The sequence below is a fragment of the Chrysemys picta genome, chromosome 14, assembly GCF_011386835.1.
Source record: "Chrysemys picta bellii isolate R12L10 chromosome 14, ASM1138683v2, whole genome shotgun sequence".
NCBI lineage: Eukaryota > Metazoa > Chordata > Testudines > Emydidae > Chrysemys > Chrysemys picta.
The window spans coordinates 5,033,898-5,054,787 of record NC_088804.1 but is presented as its reverse complement, the minus strand read 5'-3'; the positions used below and the strand labels follow the sequence as shown (position 1 = coordinate 5,054,787).

Sequence of the window (20,890 nt, the reverse complement as noted above, 5' to 3'; positions counted from 1 at the left end):
TACGCTCAAGTTTCAAACACAGACACGGCAGGCCGATGCCAGACGTTACTGCATGTGGCCACTGTGGTTGGGCCTAGAAGCCACCCAGATCAGAGCTCTGTCATGCTGGGTGCTGGAAAACATTTAGAGAATGACCGTCCTGAAGGAGCCTTCCCCAAAGTGGGGCAGATGGCTCTGCCATGGGGCAGCACAGGAGTAGAAACAAGGCTGTGTACCCCTCCTGTCTCATCGTCATGAGCCTGCCTCCCACAAGTTCTTCTGAAGCCTGTGCTGGCCCTGCAGCCCCACCAGAAGGGCAGGACAGAGCCTGCTCCCATGCCCCTCTGTGATGGCTACTCTGACTGGGCAACGCAGCGCTTTCACCAGGGCTGGGAGGTTACTGCTTACAAAGCTCAGATCCCCATAAGCAGACAGCAGCAGCTCTAGGGCACTGCTGGCTAGCTTAGCGGCTAGCGGGGTTCTCAGATTGTGACCCTGTGCTGCCAATCCCGCAGCTGTCTGCCCTGGAAGTCCAGCGTACCCGTCATCTTTCTTGCCCTTCCGTTTGAGCTTGGGGGAAGCCCGAGGGGACACCTTGGCTTTCCAGTCCTTCACAGGCAGCCTCTGTGCAGATGCTTTGGCACCAAACCCGCCTGATGTAGAAGCCAAACTTGCAACTTCATCATCATGGTCACTGCAAAAGAAGACCAGGGAGAGGAGGTTGCTAGCAGTAGTGGGGAGAGCCACCCTGCCCTACAGCCGCCCAGGTCGTCAATCCAGACGAGTCCGCAGGGCCCGGCATGAAGCGCTCCACCTAGACCCAAGGAACCAGGCTGCTCAGATCAAGATGAAGTATGGCATGATGGGACCTGTAGTCGCTGCATTAGGCCCGGCTGCAGAGGTCTCTGAGTGCTCCCTAGTGTGGAATTTGCTGACTCAGGAGGGGACCAAGCACAGCAGACCTCTCAAGCTGAGAGGCTGAAGGTGCCGTAACCCAGTGAGAACCACAACGTGGAGAGACCGAGGGAATCCAGGCAGTAACCGAACTCCGCACTGACTGGGGGCTGACACTGCCAGGCCTCTGGCTGCAGCTCTCCCATTGAAGGCAGTGAGAATTCGGCATGTAGGATCAGCCCCTGGGGGTGAAGGGCGGGTCGTGCCTGGGCAGGATCTTGGCGAGCACAGCAGTGCCCTAGGGTACCTTGATCTACCTTGCTTTAAATTCAAGGGCTGGGCTCCACCAAACAGTGCCCATTAGTTGGTTTGCACTGATGATTGGACCAAGCGACACGAGCCACGCTCTGTCCACGTTCCCCTGTGCAGCCCAGCAAGCACTCTGACCCTGAAGAGCATAACCCAGGTGATAGCATCTTGCGAGCCAGCCCAGCTATCAGGATAGGACTGGTTTCACGGCCTCCCTCGTGCCAGGGCTGGGGGGCAGGAGGCAAAGCAGATGAAGACTTGCCAAGGACAGGGACACAGAGTCCGTGCTGGGGACGCGAGAGGGACGCGCGTGCTGGTACCTTTGCTCTGCACTGGCATCCTGGCTGTCGTGCTGCAGCAGGTGGTAGCTGTGCCTGTGATAGGAAGAGCTCTTGTGCTTCTCTGCAATGTCATCCCTTGGGCTGGGGGAAAGGGAAATGCCATCATGAAAACGTCTCCCGGCCTGGTTATCTGCTCATTCCACTGCCTGCACAGGAGTGGGCCTGCTGATAGCAGGCTGGGCTCTGAGCCCACACCGCTGGGGGGTTCACAGAGCCAGTGGGGTCTGACAGCCGGGCCCGGGCATAGTGGGTGTCTGGGGGTCAGATGCTTGGGTGCGATCACACACACCCTTCAGAGCACGGGCGGGTCTGTAGATAAATAATAAAATAATATATGGAGATATACCTATCTCATAGAACTGGAAGGGACCTTGAACGGTCATCAAGTCCAGTCCCCTGCTTTCACTAGCAGGACCAATTTTTTTGCCCCAAATCCCTAAATGGCCCCCTCAAGGATTGAACTCACAACCTGGAGGACGGGCACATTTTATAACCACCAGTGAACAGGACGCAGCTGGCAGGAACACCACACTGCTCTCCCCCAGATGCAGGTGGTGCACTACGGTAGACAGCATCCCCCAGCCGTTGCATTTTCACCTGTCCAGGGGAGTATTTCAGATCCCCAGACTCTGTGCATCAGTGGTAACAGCAAGAGGCCGTTGCCTAGACACTGGCGTGCCTGCAGAGTGCAGCAAGTTACAAGGCCTGGAGTCGGGGACCAGGAGAACCAGCCACCCTGGCAAGACTTTTCTAAACTTGCACCCTGGATCCAGACAGCCGACATGTCGGACATGAGAGCAGCGTGGAGCTCCAGGGTGGAAGGACGGCTGCGTCTCCTGGAACTCGGGGGACGTCTCTGGTCTATTAAGGAGCGGTGTTGGCAGGCTGCTGGCCTCGTTCAGAAGGATGGAGGCTGCAGGGCTGGCCCTGGGAGGTGCTGCCTCCCAATCTAGGAGAGGCCTGGGGACAAATCAGGACATTCTGCTCCACTCCTGCCAGAGGAGGTAGGATCTGGCCAGCCCAGACATTCCAGACCTGCACGGAACACCCCCAGCTGCTTGGGCTGGAAGAGTTTGTCTCCAAGACATGGCTACACATAACCCTTCTCTCGGGCTACATCTCTGTGCTTCCCAGCTCAGGCAGACGCGCCCTCAGACCTGCTTCACCACGTGCATCAATCACAGCTACTCGCTTCAGGGACTAAGTTTGTCTGCGTCTCTGCAGAGCCAGCCCGTCACAGGTGAGAGACTCGTCAATCTCGTGCACTGGCAGCAGAACTGGCTCCCGAGTGCCCATCAGGTCCCCCCAACAGGGCTGCACAGATTTTGTCAGGAGCAGAATTTGGCCTGCACAACCTTCATTCTGCTGGTCATGCACAAGATGGAAAGCCCCCAGCTTGACTTTGAGAACCCAGGGTAAGTGTGTGGGGCTGGCAGCTAGAAAAAGGGTTAAGGCGCTGAGCTCCTTTGAGCCGGACGGGCGAGAAACAGACGCCCCCCTGTTATCCTGGAGTCCCTGTTGCAGAGCAGGGGTGCATGTTAAAACTGCCCTGGAGGTGGGGGACAGTGATGCTGAGCCTACAAAGTCGGGTGCAGAGAGAAGCAGCGTATTGGGGCTCTGAAAGGAGGGATGGCCAAGGCCCTGAAACACCAGTTTTCCACCAACGTGCCAACTGGACATGGCTAAGAACGTGCCCCCAAGTAAAGCAGAGCAAAGCTCGCCCAGCCGGTTACCTGTCTGCTATGCTGTTCCTGGTTTCCCTGGTGATGTCGGGGGCCGCTGGCCACGGCTGGCTCACGACGCTGTTGGAAGATGCATTTTCCTGAGTTAAAGCAGTCTCCAGTAACGAGGGTGTGGTCAGCCTGTCCACCTCCACAGGGGCCATGTCGAGGGAGTGCTGGCTGTGCTCGGAGCTGTGCCGGTTCCTCGGGGACAGCAAGTGCAAGGCCGAGGCGGCCGAGGCCATGCTGTCCGCGTGGTGGTTGGGCTCCAGCACCTCTGCAGGGAGCCCGGCCGGGGCTGCGGCAAAGCTGCGCTGCAGTGTCTCAGAGGCGATCTCTGGGATATCCTGGGACATGGCCGTGGAGGCCGAGGAAATGACGTCCGGGGAGCGCTCACGGGTGGGTGAGGCCTGGGCTACCACAAGGGGCTCCACTTCCTGCAGCTCCAGAGTCAGAGGGGGGTTTGCTGGAGTGACCTGACCAATATAAACAAGCCAACGTTCACTGTAATGCAGACACCCAAACCACACAAGCTGTCTCAAGGACCCTCAGCACCCCATGCCAGCCAGCCTTCAGGGCAGAGAGCGGCGAGACCCCCTCCTGGCCTTACTACTGCTGTGCCCCCAGGACAGGGCTGCTGAGGAGCCAGGCCTCCAGACATCTGGGCCTGATTGCATTCTGATCCTTGCCGCTCCAGCACCCCTACTACCCGCCAGCACAGACCCAGCTGTCCAGCAGGACAACTCTGTCCTTCCTGTGTGCTGTTAACTCCGTTGGGAGCAACAGTCACTAACCGGGGTCACGCTGCACTGCAAACGCTTCAGCACATAACACCGCCAGCCCCAGAGGTCCAGGGGACTGCACAGGTGAATCACGTACGTAAGTGCCCGCAGGACTGGGTCTAAGAGTTCACGTTTCTCTCACCAAAGAGGCAAGACGCACTAGCTAAAGGGGCATCAGCTTAAAACACCTGTTTCCAGTTGAAGATGTCAGACAAGTGACATCTAAAGTCTCCAGAACTGAAAGAGATTTGAGGAGCTGTTCCTCTTTCCCTTTGTTTTACTGGCTACAATCAACTTCACGGGGTCTTTCCTACAGAAGCAGGGGCAGAAACATTTTAAAAGAGGAACTTCTTGTTGCAGGCCCAAAGCACAGGCAGCAGCAGACTCAGCTCGGATTTCCGTGTAACCCTGCTCAGGAAACGGACAACGTCAGAGCAATCTGTGTTTCCTCCGAGTGTCTGGTACCTTTCCCTGGGGTGCTTCCTTGACTCCCTTCCAGTCTCCTAGCATGTGGCGTGACTGCTCCTAACGTTGCTGATGATGGAATAAGAAAAGTGACCCTGTGCTAGAGCGGCCCCCATTTTTAAAGCCGTGGCTTTTACGGACAGGCAATCTGCGACGACACGTGCTGACACAGCAGCACCTTCCAGCCACTCGGATGGGCCAGCCTGGACACCCTGGTGCGTTCCAGCTGGCAGAGGGTCATGGAAAGAAAGGGAGAGTTACCATGTGCCAACAGTGCTGGGAGCCTTACCGGGACAGGGGCCTTTGGGGTCAGCTTGTCAGGGAGTCCAGGGATAAGGACTGAATGGTTCCTAGGACTCGTTTGGAGACTGCTGCTACTGCTGCTTAGCGTCAGGCTGGTGTCCAACTGCATCTTTGGGCTCAAAGTCAGGTCCTCAGATGGCCTATACAGGGAGATGGAAAGAGCTGAGCACCAGATTTCGTAGGGTTGGTTCAGGCAGAGCCCCCTGAGCTCAGGAACTGCGATTCCTGCTGCACTTGGTCAATGCAGGAGCGCCTGGCCCCAGTTTACCCAGCGTCCCCCAAGCTCTGTGGTTCCTCCCACCCAACGGTAGACCTTCCCTTGGCGTGACCACTCTTCCTAGACTAGGGACTGAACAGAAGAGCTTCACAACCTTGCTAGAGGGAGTCTGTTAGAACTCAGGGGGTCAGATCCTGAGAAGGGATTTGATAGCAGCCTTCAACTACCTGAAGGGGGGTTCCAAAGAGGATGGAGCTCAGTTGTTCTCAGTGGTAGCAGATGACAGAACAAGGAGCAATGGTTTCAAGTTGCAGTGGGGGAGGTCTAGGTTGGATATTAGGAAACACTATTTCACTAGGAGGGTGGTGAAGCACTGGAATGGGTTACCTAGGGAGGTGGTGGAATCTCCTTCCTTAGAGGTTTTTAAGGTCAGACTTGACAAAGCCCTGGCTGGGATGATTTAGTTGGTGTTGGTCCTGCTTTGAGCAGGGGGTTGGACTAGATGACCTCCTGAGGTCTCTTCCAACCCTAATCTTCTATGATTCTTCTATGATCCTTTAGTCTAGCCCATCTCTGGGGGAGGAGAACAGGACACAGCAGGATTTGTCCTTGCCCTCCTCGCCTAAGCACTGAGGCTTCTACCCTATTATACTCTTCACCACTGGGAAGCTGTGTCTGATGTTCAGTCTAAGTGTCCCTCAGACTCCCAGTAATGCCTCTCTGTCCTTGGGGTCTGCAGCCTTCACCGCTCGCAAAGCGCAACACTCCCTCCGGAGGAGCAGGGAGAGCAACCGAGCAGCGGTGCAATGGGAGAACCTCTCCGAGGCAGGAAACAGAGCAGGCTGCCTCTGCGCCACAGGGAAGGAGGCAGGTTCACTCAGCGCTGCCATAGAGTGTGTAACCCCTGGAGCGCCAGCCTGCTCTGCAGATGGGGCCCAACTCGGCTGGGAAGGACACGCACTCTGGCTCCACTTACCTGGGCACAGTGGGGTCAGTGACGGAAGCGCTGCTCATGGCTGTGACTGCAGTCAGGGAACTGACGCTGCTTCCCGGCGACATGGCAATCTAGCACAAACACAGATCCATGCTTTGAGAGGAGGCTCTGCCGATAGGCCTCTCCCTGAGCAACTCCTGGCTCCCTCCACAGTCCCACTACGGAGCGTGCAGAAGGTGACAGAGACTCTCTCAAGATTCCAGATGTGCCTAGGGCACCAGTCAAGGACCGGGTCCCTTTGTGGCCTTTGACAGAACTGGGCATGAGGTTCTGGAGACCCAACTGCGGATCGGACGGAAAGGCCCTTCTGGGAGTTTGCTCCTTTCCTCTCTACTTGCTTTCCCTGCTGGAGGGCACTCACAGGTGGAGTTCGGCAGGGCTCAGCCCTGTCACCCCTCCTGTTCACACACATGCAGCTGCTAGAGGAGAAGGAGCTAAGCTGTTCCACTAGGAGGTGCCCAACACTCAGATCTACATCCCCTCGGCCATCCTGGATAGCGTGGTCCCTGGGCTCTCCCCGCACCTGCTACAGGAACAGACCTGGATGGAAGCCAAGTGGCTTGGCCTTGACTTAGATAAGTGCTGCCAACAGTAGAGAGAAGCCTCTAAATGAACTAATGGGGGACTGCTGGTCACCTTCTATGGGATGGGTATGTCTGACCATCGCTGTTACAGTTTCAGTGTGACCAAGGGACATCTTGAGTCCAAGGGGCAGAGGGCAAAAGGGGTGCATAAGGAATCCCCTGGGTCTGGTATTTTCATTCAAGTTCACAAAAGTGTGTCATGTGAGGTCTCTCATAAAACCCTCTCACACTGGGCATCAATATTATGCAAAACGTGTATGGATGGTGTGAGAGGAGTAATGTATGTACACTGAAAATTAAGTTCAAGTCTGTGCCTAGGGACTGGTGATCAGCAAAGGTGAAAAACAGGTTTTCCTCCAGAGAAGAGCTGTTTCTCCATCTATTTCCACGTAGATTAAGTATTGGATGTAAGTTCACTCATAAGTCTGAACCAAATGCTAATGAAGGACCGTGGAATATTCCAGACAAGAAATTAAGAGGAAGAGGTAACAGCAGGAGTTACCCTGTTTAGGGGTAGTACAATGAACTTCTGAAACTCTAACTAGGAGAATGGCCACGAGTGGCTTCAGGCCTTGGTTTCAGAACCATTTCAAGGGTCTGCCCAGGTGTAGACAGACAGCTACAAACCTTCCATAAGAGACAGGTTAGAATCCACACTTCTAAAACCAGAACACCGTGGTCGAGCTGCTCAATGTGGCAAGCGGCGCCATGTAGCCATTGTCACACTGGCATCACACCAGCCAGCCCTCGCTGCAGTCAGAGCACTGGGGACAACACGCACCAGCCAGGTCACCCAGTGACATGCACAGCAACCTGGGAACATCTCCAGAGCTTGTGCAGGAAGACAGGGGAGACTGTTATAGCTCACTCCTCACAGCCAGCGTTTTGCATCAGCATGAGGCAGTACATCTGGCACCAAGACAGAGCAGCACCCCAAAGTGTCAGTGGGGCACGCTCCAGAGACACCTCACAGACCCCTGCTGCAGAGCCACTGGTTCTACACAGGAGGGAGCATTGAGGGGAAGCATCAGATCCAGTCTGTTTCCTCCTGCTGCCCCGGCAAAGCTCTGATACACAGACATGGAGGAAACAAACGGTTTTGGATCGCTAAAGACAAAAGGCTGAGCGCAACAGCCCCACCTTCGCAAACCGAACCACCACTGGGATGACTCCCCACGCTAGGGATGAGAGAGCGGAAAGGCCTATCACGCTGGAGCATGGTCCTACGGAGTGCTCATTCCCTGGTACGAGAGACGTCGCAGAAGTGAAAGCAAAACCCGAGTCGTCTCACCCAGAAGAAAAGGCACAGAAATGATTCAGCTGAACTGTGCGCTCTCCAGTGGCTTCCCAGGCTGCCCACGTGCCCTCTGGCATGCTCCCTAATGAGGTTGGCCTTGCGGGCACTGCCAAGAGTTGGGGGAGTGACGCTGTGCCAACTGGGGCGCTCTCAGCCATTTAGCGACATGGGGCTTTTCCCTGCTACTTGGCCAGAGAAGAGAGTCCTAAAAACGGGCTTGTTTCTTCAACACACACTAAAGCCTGCTGGGCAACGGTGCAGATTCCCCGGCACCTCTAAAGCAAGCCAGCTCTGCAGACCGAGAGTCCTCTCTGAGCAGCCAGCAGCAATAAAGACAAGCTCTGGGGAGCACACCCAGGCCACTTCAGAGAGGGGCAGCCATTGCACACAGCCCTTGGGAGGGGACCTCCACCCCAGAAGCTAAAGCCCACAAAGGAGGAACATGCTGCCACACTGCCAGCTCACTGGTTTGCGGACGGGTCTTGCACCAAAGATGCTCAGGTCCCATCTTCCTGCTGCTCATTGCAGGTCTCTCTCAGCATGAGCTTGGGTCAGCCTGGCATTTTAAGGTGCCTCAGCCCACGCTGCTAAGCTCTGGGCTCCCTTCCTCATTACTGTATTTGCATCCCAACCCCGCGAGAAGCAGGAGTACTGCAGTTTCCTCCCCCAAAAGAAGCCTTGCAGGAAACCTCTGGAATTCAGGTTGTTTGGTCCTAGGAGCCAAGATTTCCTGGTGGACTTTCCATAAGCCAACTGCAAAGGGTAAGAAAAGGCTAAGAGCTCTGAGCGCTTCCTATGGTTTGTACACTAGATTATCTGGACTATCCGAGTTATCACAGTCCAGGTGGGATCCTCAGCGCGCAAAATCCCAGACCGTCCCCTACATTCCCCACTGGCTCCACCCATCACATCCGGCTACCTGCTGAAGAGATGTGCTTGGGGTCATGAACGCATCTGGGGTCATCAGCTTGGGTTTGGCATCGTTGGAGAGGGCAAGAAAATCCGCTGGCACAGGCAGGTCTGCAATGCGCCGTAAGTCTGGTTGGGAGCCGTGGACGGACCCCTTCTCCGATCCCAGCCCTTCTGCGCCCAGGTCAGCCAGATGGTCTGGAAACGCTTTAGAGAGATACGTACAAATTAACCTTAGAGCTTCCAAAGGAGCCAGGCAGGGAGGGTTTTATTCCTACAAAGCACGAGTTATACCACTTCCACCAGTCCAGGCGCCAAAGAACTGAACTGGCAGCCCACGGCTGTCACAGTCAGGGCATGGAAGCAGCCTGATGGAGGAGGAACAGACTCATGGCCTTTGCCAGAGAAGAGGGTGCATGCCAAGGAGGGCATGTGATCCACACGTAAGCTTCCCTGCAAATGGGTTTGAGTGGCACAGCAGCAATACAGGGCAATACACCCACCTGGGGCCAGCCTTCAATCCGTCCTCTGCCCTCCTCACCGAGGCCTGTCCTGCCTGAGCGCAGCTTTCCCAGGAGGAAGTCCCAGAGCAGCCAGAGGGGGCACCACAGAGCACACCAAGCACCTTCATCGCTGAACCTGCTCTGTGCTCGGCCTCAGCTCTTTAGCCTGCCAGGCCTCCCACGCCCAGCTCAGCAGTCAGGATGCCCTCGGGGTAACAAAGTCAGGAGCCCACCAAACATCCCTTCCAACCTCGCTGAGGCTGCCAGCAATGATGGAGACACGATGCCGGGAAGCTCAAAGCACCAGATGGTTCTGGCCAGAACTCCCGACTGAAGGGCCTTACCGAAATCTTCATGGGAGCCGTGGGGAGGGATCGGTGCAGCCATATCTGGACTATGAAGAGGTTGGAATCGGATCTGCACATCCTGCAGGGCCCTGTAATGTTCCAAAATGCTGGGTTAGTTCACACATCAGCCACAGAGCCATAAATCGCAGCGATTCCCCTTCCTGGAGCTGGTCCTGGAAAGCGCTTTAGTATTTTCTGCCTATTAAGGACAAAGTGGGAGTCCCCAGTCAGTGGTGCCCCGCCTCAGCTCAGCCTTTCCTGTGCTGACCACACCTGAAAGCTGTCCAGACTCTAGCCCTAGGCAGCCACATGGCCGGTCAGCACTAACCCAACCAGTCCTGGCCCCCAAGTCAGCAGAAACGTTCAGCTGCTGACACATTGTGCAAAGGCTCAGAGCTCAAGAGTCCACAGGAAAAGACACGGGAAGCATTTTAAACGGAGCTAGGAAGAGACCGAGGACCCACTACCCAGGCCGGCCTGAGGCCTCCCAGGCCAAGGATACTCTCCATGTCGACTGCTCCGGTGGGTTTCATACTGAGGGGCAGGACTGGGGAATGTGTGCAGGAACAGTGGGTGATAACATCCCCCTCCACAAGCAGAGACCAGCTAGTGACCCTGATGGCCAAGGGGGTTTTAGGAAGGAAGATGCGCACTGGGCAGCACTGAGATGAGCAGGCCAGCTGTCCGAACCACGCCCTATGCATACTCACTTGGTGTGGACGCAGAAGAGCTTGATCAGCACACCCGCCGCCGATTCGACAGCCCCAGCCCCCTGAGCCCCTTCTGGAAGAGAGACAAGAACGAGGAAGTGGGCTGCAGCATGGGGTGCTGCACATGTCCTTAGGCCTCAAGCTCTCGGGTAGCACAGGCCCTGAGGCGGAGCGCTCCCTTGTGCTCATTCAGATCTCAGAGAAACGGCTCATAAAATCCCCTCACGCTCTTTCGGACTCTGCCCCGGCTTTAAACAGCCACCTCCTGCCTGTGCGCTCACACCACACAGATCCGTGGGAATGCCCCCTCCGCTGCTCCGAGCGCCATGCCAGAGGGCGAAAAGGAGGCATCTAGAGGGATCCCAGTAGCAGTCACCCAGCGATCCTAAGCCCTGTGCCCTAGCCACGAGCCCATCCTCCTCCCCTCAAATCTGGGCCGCTCTAGGCAGGTCAGTATTGTTCTCCAGCACTGCCAGCTCATCAAGGGAGTTTCTCACTAATATATTCCAGCTGTGTCGCCAGGAAGCAGCCCCCAGAGCCTCCTCAGAAACAAGGGCTGGTTGTCCCTCGCGGCTCACCTGTGCTCAGGCTGTCACTTTCCTCTTCAGCTGGGAGGACCTCCGTGTGCCGCAGCCGGCAGCGGCTCACCACCTGGATGCCAAAGCTCAGGACCGGGTGGGTGAGGAGGAACTCCGAGATGGAGCTGAAGTAAGCTCTGCCCTCCTCCTGGTTCTGCAAAAGCTCCATCACATACAGGACCTGGAAGCAGAGCACCAGAAACACCCTGCAACAACCCAAATCGCTGGGGCTTTGGCAGCAGACTGCCAGGTGTGATCAGAGAGTTCTACAACGAATGCACCATCAGCCTTCCCCTTGTACCCAAGAGTAGCTCCCACACGACCTCCCAGAATGTCTCACACAGCTTACCAGAGCCAGGCAAAGCTCTTTGGATCCAGGTGGCGCAATGTATGCTGGGAAGTGTAGTCCCCACGAGCTGCCCCTCTCTATTAGAGAGGTACCCGTCTAGGTGTTTGTCACCCATCACCATGGGATCTAGACCTGGCTACAGTATGTCCCATTTTTGCCAATTGCCAATGCAGCATCCCCACTGACGCCTATCGTTAGTGACAAAGTATTAAGTTTTAATTAGCTTAAAAAAACCTTAAGTTCCACCGTCTAAATTCTGCCTCCTCCCTCCCACCCCAGCCGCCTTCAACAAAACGATCAGAGCACATCCAGGCTTGCTACCCCAGCCCAGGACATCAGGGTTCAAGTCCTGTGTAAGTTACAATTTCACAAACGGCACAGAAATCACCAAATTAGCCCAATACTGGGATTTTTCCAGCAGCGGGGATGTGGAAGCAGGCAGGTGGGTCGGGGGGAGCGGCATGCTGCTATCCCGGGGGGGAGGAGGAAGCATGTCTCACCACATGGCATGGGCCACCCCAGTTGAGGGCACTCTGCACTGAGCTCTGGCCCAGGCCACACCTAAAGCTTCCTGTCCAGCTGGCGGGGGGAGGGGACAGCACTGACAATGTGGCGATTAGGAGTCCCAGCCTGTCCCGCCCCACAGCAGCCCCCGAGAAGACACCTCGGGAGCAAGACCAGATCAATCCCCCCACTGTGGCCACCCCTGCTGCTGCTTGCACACAAGCAGCTGTGTGCGGGAGCTCTGCCCTGGCAGAGGGATCGGGCTGGGGGGAGGGATCCTGGTCTCAGCTCCTCACCAGCCTGTGCTGTCTCCTCCGGGTTGTGCTGGGGAGTGGGAGGGGGCTCCTAGATGCCACATTGTCAGTGCCACCCTTTTCTCCCTGCCAGCCGGACAGGAAGCAGCAGTGGCAGTATCAGCAAGGCCCTGATCCCTGACCCAGCTTGGAGTGGCTGGCACCATGTGATGAGACAACTGACCTGCCACCTCCCCACTGTCCTCCAGAATGGGACCAGCCCACTGACCACCCACTGGCAGCAGTCTTAGCAGGGATGTCTGCTTCCACCTGGTGGCTGTTGGAAAAATCGCAGCAGTCTGGGGGGCACTTGGCCACCACAATATCCTATGAAACTCGAACATTCACCTGCAAAGCTGCTGAAAGTGTTTTTTAAAAGTCCATGATTGTCACAGGGCCCCAAACTGGACACATAGAGGGGAAGAAGAGAGCCCCTGTACCGGGCTACAGCACCAGCTGGGCTTTCCCACTAGATATCAAGGCCGTCCCAACCACCAGCGTAACAGGCCGGGTCCAGCGAGAACCAACAGACCTCTCAAAGCAAAGCAGTGTCTCTGCTCTGAGATAGCGGTGCTGCTGCCAAGCAGTGGTTACTTGGCATTGCTCTCTCTGTCCTCCTAAAAGCAAGGAGCTTAAACATGAAGGAAAGCCAGTGTCTTTCCCGTCACCCCGTCACAGCAGAGTACATCTGATGCCCCACGCTGAGAGCCCAGCCACTAGACAGGCACCCTGGAGCAGAGGGGTTAATGACAGAGCAAGAGCATATCTCGGAGTCACCCGGCTTTGAGGAGCTCAGTCGAATCATTATAGCACTGGGGGTCAGTTTCCTTCTCAAATGAGAATTTTTACTTTAACACCAGCATTAACCCTGTGCCTCGCTCAAGGCCCCTTTGGGCCCAGGCAGCACCAGCAGAACCATTCTCCACCTTACAGTGAAATGGTGCAGGCCGACTTTGCCTCTCTTCAGCAAGTGCAGTCAGCCCTGCCGTAGTCGCAGGGGCTGCACAGGAGTCCCGAGCTCCCTCCACCCAGCGTGGCTGAAGCAGCCAGTAAAGTGGGAGCCACCTACTTTTCTCTGCACGTCGCTCAGGATCAGGAATTCGGCAGAGAGGTCCAGGCAGGCTTTCAGACTGGGGGGAACACTCTTGGAACTGAAGATGTCAGGGGAAAAGCTGGGTTCCGCAACGGGAGAGAACACACAGAAGGCGAGAGCCATTAGCACAAGTGAAGGCCTCTATGGCACAGCATTCCAGTTCGACTAAGAGCAGCTTAGCACAGCGCCGGTCAGATTTTCCGCTGCCTCCGGTAACCGAAGTGATGGAACCCCATGCAAACACGGGAGGGGAACTGGCAGAACGAAATCTCCCCTAACTATGGGCCTAAAGTGTTTAAACAGGGATGCCAGGCTAGTAAGAAGAGGGATCGTGGGCTAAAACACAGCCCAGCAGCTGAGAGACCAGCTGGGCAAAGCACACCACCACTGGAGTACAGGGTAACCATTCAGCACGCAGCTGTGTTCTACTCAGTGGGTTGCAGGAGGGAGAGTCCAAAGGAGGGTGATTCTCACGTCTGCATCCACTGGAGCTGCTTCCAGGGCCCATGATCCCCCAGCAGACAGCAGCTTTGGGGGGATTGAGCATACAGGATTGGGCAGCCGTTCTCAGTGCTGGCTGGCTCCCCAGAGCAGTCTTGTGCTACCCCAGTAACACAACACTAAGCAGACAAAGCGACAGGGAAGAGATGCTGGAACTCTCGCCACACCGGACGAAGTTAGCAGTCACTATTTACACAGACAATGCGTCAGCTCCAGAATGCTTTCCTGGGACCCTGGGTACATTTTACACTACAGACCTGAGCAAAGATGACCAAGTAAAGCTGTTCAGGGTCAAACCCCGCAAGCCCGGCTATCAGCCATGGGACACCCAGATCCATTTGGCACAGAGCTCACCACAGTTCTGACATTAGCAAAGGCTGTCACATTATGCTCATTTGACATAGGAAGAGGCTCCAGGTGGGACTAGAACAGACTACATTGTAGATCACTGACAGCCTCTTCCTCTGCAGAGTAATTATATTGCCAGGATCCTAATAGGTCTCTGAGTTCTGCTCGAACCTGTGGAATCTTCAGACTAAACCCCACCTCCCAGAGACCTAGCTTGCAGGTCTAGGTGTATCACCACTCACCGGACAGTTTGCAGACAGGTCCAAGAAACGGTGCACCACATCTTCAGCTCTCGGTTCTGATCTGCTCCAGTGATGAGAAACCTCCAGAAAGGAACCCTGAAGGCACAACAGAGAAGTCTTGGGAAGGAATGCTGTAAGAAGGCGTAGTCCCTCCCTGCAAGCGCCTCCTGCAGGAACACTGCTCAGAGGCTGCCTATGGCTAAACTTGGCCAGGAATGTCCCACACTCCCAGGGCAGTTTCTGCACCATGGGCAGGTTAGAACCTGGCACACCTTCTGTGGCCCTGCTCTCTAGGGAATCAGTAAGACCCCAGCCAAATGTCAGAAAGGGTCGGAAGCAGGAACTACGATAGAAGCTTGAGACAAAGTAAGCCAGGCTGGGCTGACCAACAGCACTAGCCTAAATGTATCATTCTGCCTAGACGCACTTTCACTGGCGAGTTCTCCACACCCAAGAACTGACTCTAGGAATAGGACAATTTTGCACTGCCTCACTGAGCCCCAACTACTCCCCGGTTGGAGAGAGCAACTCATTCCGTACAGGACACGGTCCTGTGTGTGTAAATGCAAGTACCAGGATCCTGTCTTAAACCTATGGAGCTGAGGGTTTGCTACACCCTGCGGCTCACAGTCCAGGACCAAGACTTACTCTGGGTCTTGTTTTTTGTGATTATCACAGAAGAGCAGGCAGGAGAGCGGCCTGCCGTCATGGGGCTTCCATTCATGCAGGCACCTAGGAGAGAACCAGAGAGAAGAGGGGACAAGTACATCAAAACTAGCAGAAATAGAAGGGCTCTGAACAACTCACAGCCTTCATTACTCAGTCACCGGTTTGAACTGAGCCCAAGGCAGCTGTGATCAAGAGTTATCGCCCAATGGCAGTTTGCTGGCCTGCGTGAAACAAGTCCAGTTGGCAGTGGACAAGGGACTATGCCACAAAAAATACCACAATGATGGGCGTCTGCATGGAGCATCTAGAACCAGAATGGATAATGGAGATGGAGCTCCCCCTCTCGGATTTCTGTGGCAGCAGTTCAGTAGAAGGACGTTGGCTCTGCCATTGCCCGGGCCGTTCCTATTCTATGGACAGGACTTCTGTTTCCAGCAAGAGCAAGTGAACCTTTCCCCAGCAGTAAACGGATTCCCTCCCCTCCCCCATTTTTAGAAGTGCTGAGCACATCCTACAATACTCAGCAATTTGAAAATGCTCTGCAACGCTAGGGTGTTGTATACACATTAGCCCTACAGGTCCTCCTCATGGTCTCAGAAGGAATCAGACAAGGAATCCTCAAGAGCTGAACTTCTCCCTCTCTGCCAGGGGAAGCTCCAGTTGTCCTCTGTTCCACGACCCATCCCTTCTTTTCTGCTTCTTAAGTTACCTGGGCTCATCTTGCCCCTCTATGTAGATCTGCCAGAATTTGACATAGCCATCGTGGCTTGCTGTGGCCAAGACGGTCCCATCTGGAGAGAGCGCTCCCTCGCTCAGGCACTAAAGAGGGAAGAGGAAAGCATACCAGTCATTCCACGTCTCCTCAGGAAATCAGAATTTAACCATAGGGAAAGTGTGATGGGGCAGGGTCCTAAATGTAAGCCTGTGAGTGAACGTAACCAGGGGTTTATGCCCCCCACCAAAGAATCGACTTGTTTCCACCCCAGGTAATAATCCCCTTTTCCAGACAGTGACTTAAATATGCTGGGTTGTGCTGGTAGGCAACTGAGGCCCTCATCTGATGTCACTCCTTTCTTAAGAAATTCATATTAAGAGCACATTTAATTTTATTTCCAAATCTTTTTGCTCTCTACTTCTACGATCATTAACTTATACACAACAGCATCAACTTTGCATTTCCTGCTTCTGCCAAGAGTTAAGTGGAGAGAAATATACAAGTTTTTGGAACTAAACAGCCAAAATATTAAATTGTCTCAACCCAAGCCTGTAATTCTGATCCAACCTAAAACTTTACACCAAAGAGTGTACTCGCCGCTTAGCCTGATGGAAACTGCCAACGAAAACACGATAAGCGGCTTCCACATAATGAGAACACACCCAGTCAAAAGGAAATGTCCAAACACTCATTACAAAAACTTCCCTGTGTTACTGACACTGAAAATGCATCACTTACCCGTAACTGGAGGTTTGTGGAGGTGTGTGGTCCCTATCTGTATTCCACACATGGGTATGCATGGGCACCATATGCCTAAGTCCAGAGATTTTTAGTAAGCAGTGTCCGTTGGTCTGCACATGTGCAGTTCTCCTCATGCTCTGAACCAAGGATATAAAGGGCAGTGCGGACTAATGCCTCTCCAGTTCTTTCTCCCACCGCAAATCCAGTTATGATCTGCAGCAGAGGGACAGAAGGCAGGTAGTGGAATACAGACAGTGACCACACAGCTTGAAGAACCTCCAGTTACAAGTCACTAACCTCCATTTATTCTTGGAATGATGGTCCCTATGTGTATTCCACATGTGGGAGATTAGCAAGGGAAGTCATACAGGAGGTAGGTGCAAGGAGGCAGAAGTGATGGCTGACTAACACTGCTGTCCCCACAGCTATATCTGTAGCAGAAGACTGGACCAAAGTATAATGGCCTGTGAAGATGTGCAAGCAGCTCCAGCTAGCTGCCCTACATCTCTTCAGTAGAGGTATGACTTGCAGAGATTGCTTGTGTTCAGGTGGCATGGACCCTCACCCCCTCTGGGGGACAGGGAACGTGAGCTAGTTGGTAGCAAAGGATAATGTAGCCAGAGATCCATTTAGAAAGTCTGCGCAGATACAGCTTGAACCCCTGATCTCTGTTATGGTAACAAAAAGTCTAGGTGTCTAAGTGCTTTTGTTCTTTGCAGATAAAAGACCAGTGCTCTTCAGATGCTCAGAGACTGAAGTGTCCTCTCCTCATCAGAAGCATACAGTTTCAGAAAAAATATCGATAAGTGGATGGTTTGACGCATGTGAAACTCTGAAATTGCTTTAGGGTGAATTGGAGAGCAGGGGGTGGGGAGGCAAAGAGAGACCTCCTCTTTATGGAAGGTGGTGTATGGTGGGCCTGCTCCAGCTCATTGACTCTTCTGCCTGATGTGATGGCAACTAGGAAGGCAACTGTCATCAAGAAGTAGGCCACAGCACAGGTGACTGAAGGGATGTTTGGTGAGAGACGAAAGAATGAGATTGCCGTCCCATTCAGGTGTTGGGCTTCACCAGTGGTGGGAAGGATCTCAGAAGTCGCTTCAAAAACAACAAGGAGTCTGGTGGCACCTTAAAGACTAACAGATTTATTTGGGCATAAGCTTTCGTGAGTAAAAACCTCACTTCTTCGGATGCAGAAGTCGCTTCAGGAATCTAGTCATTGTGGGAGGAGTGAAGATAGTGTGGCTGTTGATAGGGGGATGTAAAGCACAGACTGCTCCTAAATGAATCTGCAGAGAACTAACGGAGAGACCCAATGTCTTAAGGCAGTGGCTCTCAACCTATTTACCATGATGGACTGCATATGCAGCTCTCTGTGTGTTATGTGGGCCACATCCACACAATATAGACACTATCTGTATGGCCCTGAGGATGTCACATAGGCCATAGTTGTGTGCTGACTGGGCCACAAGTGGCCTGTAAGTTGAGAACAACTGTCTTAAGGGTAAGTGGATATTCCAGAATAGCATTGTGCCCAAGAGGAGAATCGCTTCCACTTAGCTGAATAGCATCTCCTGGTAGGTCCCTTCCAGCTTTGGTTGAGGATGGATTGAACTGCCTTGGAAAATGAACATTCTACATCTGATGCCCATCCAAATACCAGGCCTTGAGTTGCAGTGGTCCCAGAATGGCATTCCGGAAAGGTGACATTGTTTTGCATTAGCAGGCCCATAAGTTGTCGAATGTTGATGGGCGAACAGGCTGAAATTCTCAGTAAGTCCATGAATCAGAACTCTCTCGGTCAGTTGGGCGCAATAAGGACGACTTGAGCCCTGTTGTAACGGATTTTCCAGAGGCCCTGTGGTATTAATGGGATAAGAGGAAAAGTAGATCTGGAGTGATCCCTCCATTGTAGCAGAAGGGCATCTCCCTTTGAGCCTCTACCTAGCACTGCCCTGGAGCAGTACGGGGGAAGTTTTTTGTTCACCTGCGAGGCCCCGAGGTGGCATTTCCCAGCAGGTGATGACCTTATTCAGGACTGAATTGTGACTCTCCTATTCATGGTCTGTGGAAAAATGTCTGTTACGGAGTTCTGCAGCATGCTTGAGAAAGGGCTAGGAGATATCTGATACTGCAATTCCAGAGGTTAACTGTCCCCTCTCCTTGCTTGTTTATACAGAAAACAGTCGTCATATTGTCCGACATTGTCTGGATGTGCCGAGATTGGAAGAGTTGGAGGCCCGATGAACCACTCTGAGTTCCAGTAAACGGATATGGATCCTGGACTCCCGAGAGGTCCACATGCCACGTGCAGCATGGTCATCCACATGAGCTCCACAACCTAGGAGGGACGTATCAGTAATGATAGTCACCTGGGTGTTGGTGTGAGGAGAGGAGCCCCTACTCAAACTTTCTCCGGCCTTGTCTGCCAGATGAGAGAGAGGCCAGAATTGTTCCTTTGGCATTATTGATGACTTTTTCTGGTGAGTAGATGAACTGAAGCCAGGTTTGCAGGCAATGGAAATGGAGCCGGGCAAATGGTGTCTGGTATGTGACTGAGGAGAGAAAAGGCAAGTTCTGACTGGAGTCGGAGAGCGACCTCTTGTACGAGATCGCCCATGGCAGAGAATCTCTCAATAGGCAGACAGGCACTTGTAGTTGAGTCCTATGGCTCCTATGAAGTTTATGGACCTTGTGAGGTCAAAGGGGACTTTTCATGGTTGACACAAATTCCCTGGAAGTTTGTAGTTGGAGCAGGAATCGGTTGATAAACTGGATTTCCTTGTACAATCTTGGATGAGGGTAAACCGGTTTCTCCTCATCCAAGCTGCCACCAGTGAAAATACTTTTGTAAAGACTCTGGGTGTCATAGCTAGCCCGAATGGAAGGACTCTGACTTAATAATGGTTTCGACAAAGAAAACTTGAGGACCCTTCTGAGGGATGGGTGAATGTCTATGTGAAATTATGCATCTTCCATGTCAAGAGCCACAATCCTGGTGCCATCTTCCAGAGAGGGGATTATTAATGCCAATGTGACCATGTGGAATTTTAGATATTTGGACAATTATAGTTAGTTGGCATAGAGGTTAGGAGTCTATTTCAGCAGTGGGTGGATGAGGTTCTGTGGCCTGCAAAGTGCAGGAAGTCGGACTAGATGATCATGATGGTCCCTTCTGGCCTTAGAGTCTATGAGTCAAAATTGGTCTTCATCCCCCATTCTTTTTGGGGACTAAGTATTATGGGGAGTAGCATCTTTTCCCTTCAAGTTGAGATGGAACTCCTTCTATGGCTCCCTGGTGGAGAAGGGAGTCCACTTCTTGACACAGAATTTCCTTGTGAGATTGGTCCCTGAAAACAGACCATGAAGGGGTTGACAAACTCAATCAGATGCCTGGTAGTGAATAATTTCTAGCACACATTTGTCTGTTGTTAAAGCCCTCCAGTGTGGGCAAATTGGATAAGGAAGCCTCCAAAAAACGGAGGGACAGGATGCTGTGGCATCAATAAAGGGATGTGGGTCTCAACAGTCCCATCAAAATTAATCCCTTGGCTGTGGGTTAGAGTGAGCTGTGGCCAGTGTACCTGGACCAGTGTACCTGGACCTTTGAACCCTCTATTGTTTGGTTGATGATTCCTGGGAGCATTGGTAGTAAAATTGTTGAAGTGTCTTGCTCTGTGATGCTGCCTCTTCTGACCAGGTATAGATATCCACAGAACAAAACATTGTCCTCAAGTCCTTTGGAGAGTGAAAGGAATCATCCATCTTATCACTGAACAGGTTAACTGTATCAACGGGCAGATCTCGAACGGTACTCTGTATCTTTCTAGGGAAACCTGAACATTGTAACCAGGAATCTTTCCTCGGGACAATGGCTGTAACCATCTCTCTGGATGCTGTATCCACAGCATCTACTGCAGCCTGTAGAGTGTTTTGGCCACTAATTTTCCTTCATCAAGCAAGGACTGGAACTGAGCTCTATCTTCCTGAGGGAGTGTTTCCTTAAAATCCAACAACGTCGCATAATTAGTGAAGTCGTATGTAGCTAGAAGGGGCTGATCATTTGAAATTCTAAATTGGAGAAAGGCAGAGAAGACCATTCTCCCTAGGAGATCGAGCTGTATGGCACCTTGTCCAAGGGTGCAGTTTTGGGGTGTTGCAGCCTGGATCTTTCGGTGACTGCCTGTGCCACCAGAGAATTTGAGAATAGAAACTCTGTCTCCGCTTAGATGGAACGAAGTACAGCTTCTCAACCCTCTTTGGGGTGGGAGCACAGGAAACAGAAGTGTGCCACACTGTTCTAGCTGGATCCATGACGGCCTCGTTAACCAGGAAGGCTGCTTGACTGGGACCCACGGGTTGCAAGATGTCCAGCAATCTACGTAGGGGCTCCTCAACTTCTTCGAGCTGCATTTGGAGCTCAGACTCCACCCTTTGTAGGAGCTCCTGGTATTGCCTGTAGGCGTCAGATGGAGATGGGGTAACTGCCTCATCTGGGGAAG

The 20,890-nt window shown here is 53.4% G+C and overlaps 1 protein-coding gene across 2 annotated transcripts in view; it reads right to left on the bottom strand.

The window, feature by feature from the left end:
- Positions 1 to 20,890, bottom strand: part of EDC4 (enhancer of mRNA decapping 4) — a 53,650-nt gene that overhangs the window by 12,335 nt on the left and 20,425 nt on the right. Inside the window, exons 8-20 of one of the 2 annotated variants that reach the window (XM_065567521.1) lie at positions 15,642 to 15,751; positions 14,912 to 14,995; positions 14,264 to 14,380; positions 13,149 to 13,251; positions 10,934 to 11,114; positions 10,356 to 10,428; positions 9,643 to 9,734; positions 8,806 to 9,002; positions 5,988 to 6,076; positions 4,781 to 4,934; positions 3,257 to 3,720; positions 1,503 to 1,604; positions 521 to 673 (exon numbers count right to left, since the gene is read on the bottom strand). In XM_065567521.1, coding sequence (XP_065423593.1) covers positions 521 to 673; positions 1,503 to 1,604; positions 3,257 to 3,720; positions 4,781 to 4,934; positions 5,988 to 6,076; positions 8,806 to 9,002; positions 9,643 to 9,734; positions 10,356 to 10,428; positions 10,934 to 11,114; positions 13,149 to 13,251; positions 14,264 to 14,380; positions 14,912 to 14,995; positions 15,642 to 15,751 — 1,919 coding nt within the window. The remainder of the gene's footprint in view (positions 1 to 520; positions 674 to 1,502; positions 1,605 to 3,256; positions 3,721 to 4,780; positions 4,935 to 5,987; positions 6,077 to 8,805; positions 9,003 to 9,642; positions 9,735 to 10,355; positions 10,429 to 10,933; positions 11,115 to 13,148; positions 13,252 to 14,263; positions 14,381 to 14,911; positions 14,996 to 15,641; positions 15,752 to 20,890) is intronic. The other variant, XM_065567520.1, reaches the window with a different exon arrangement.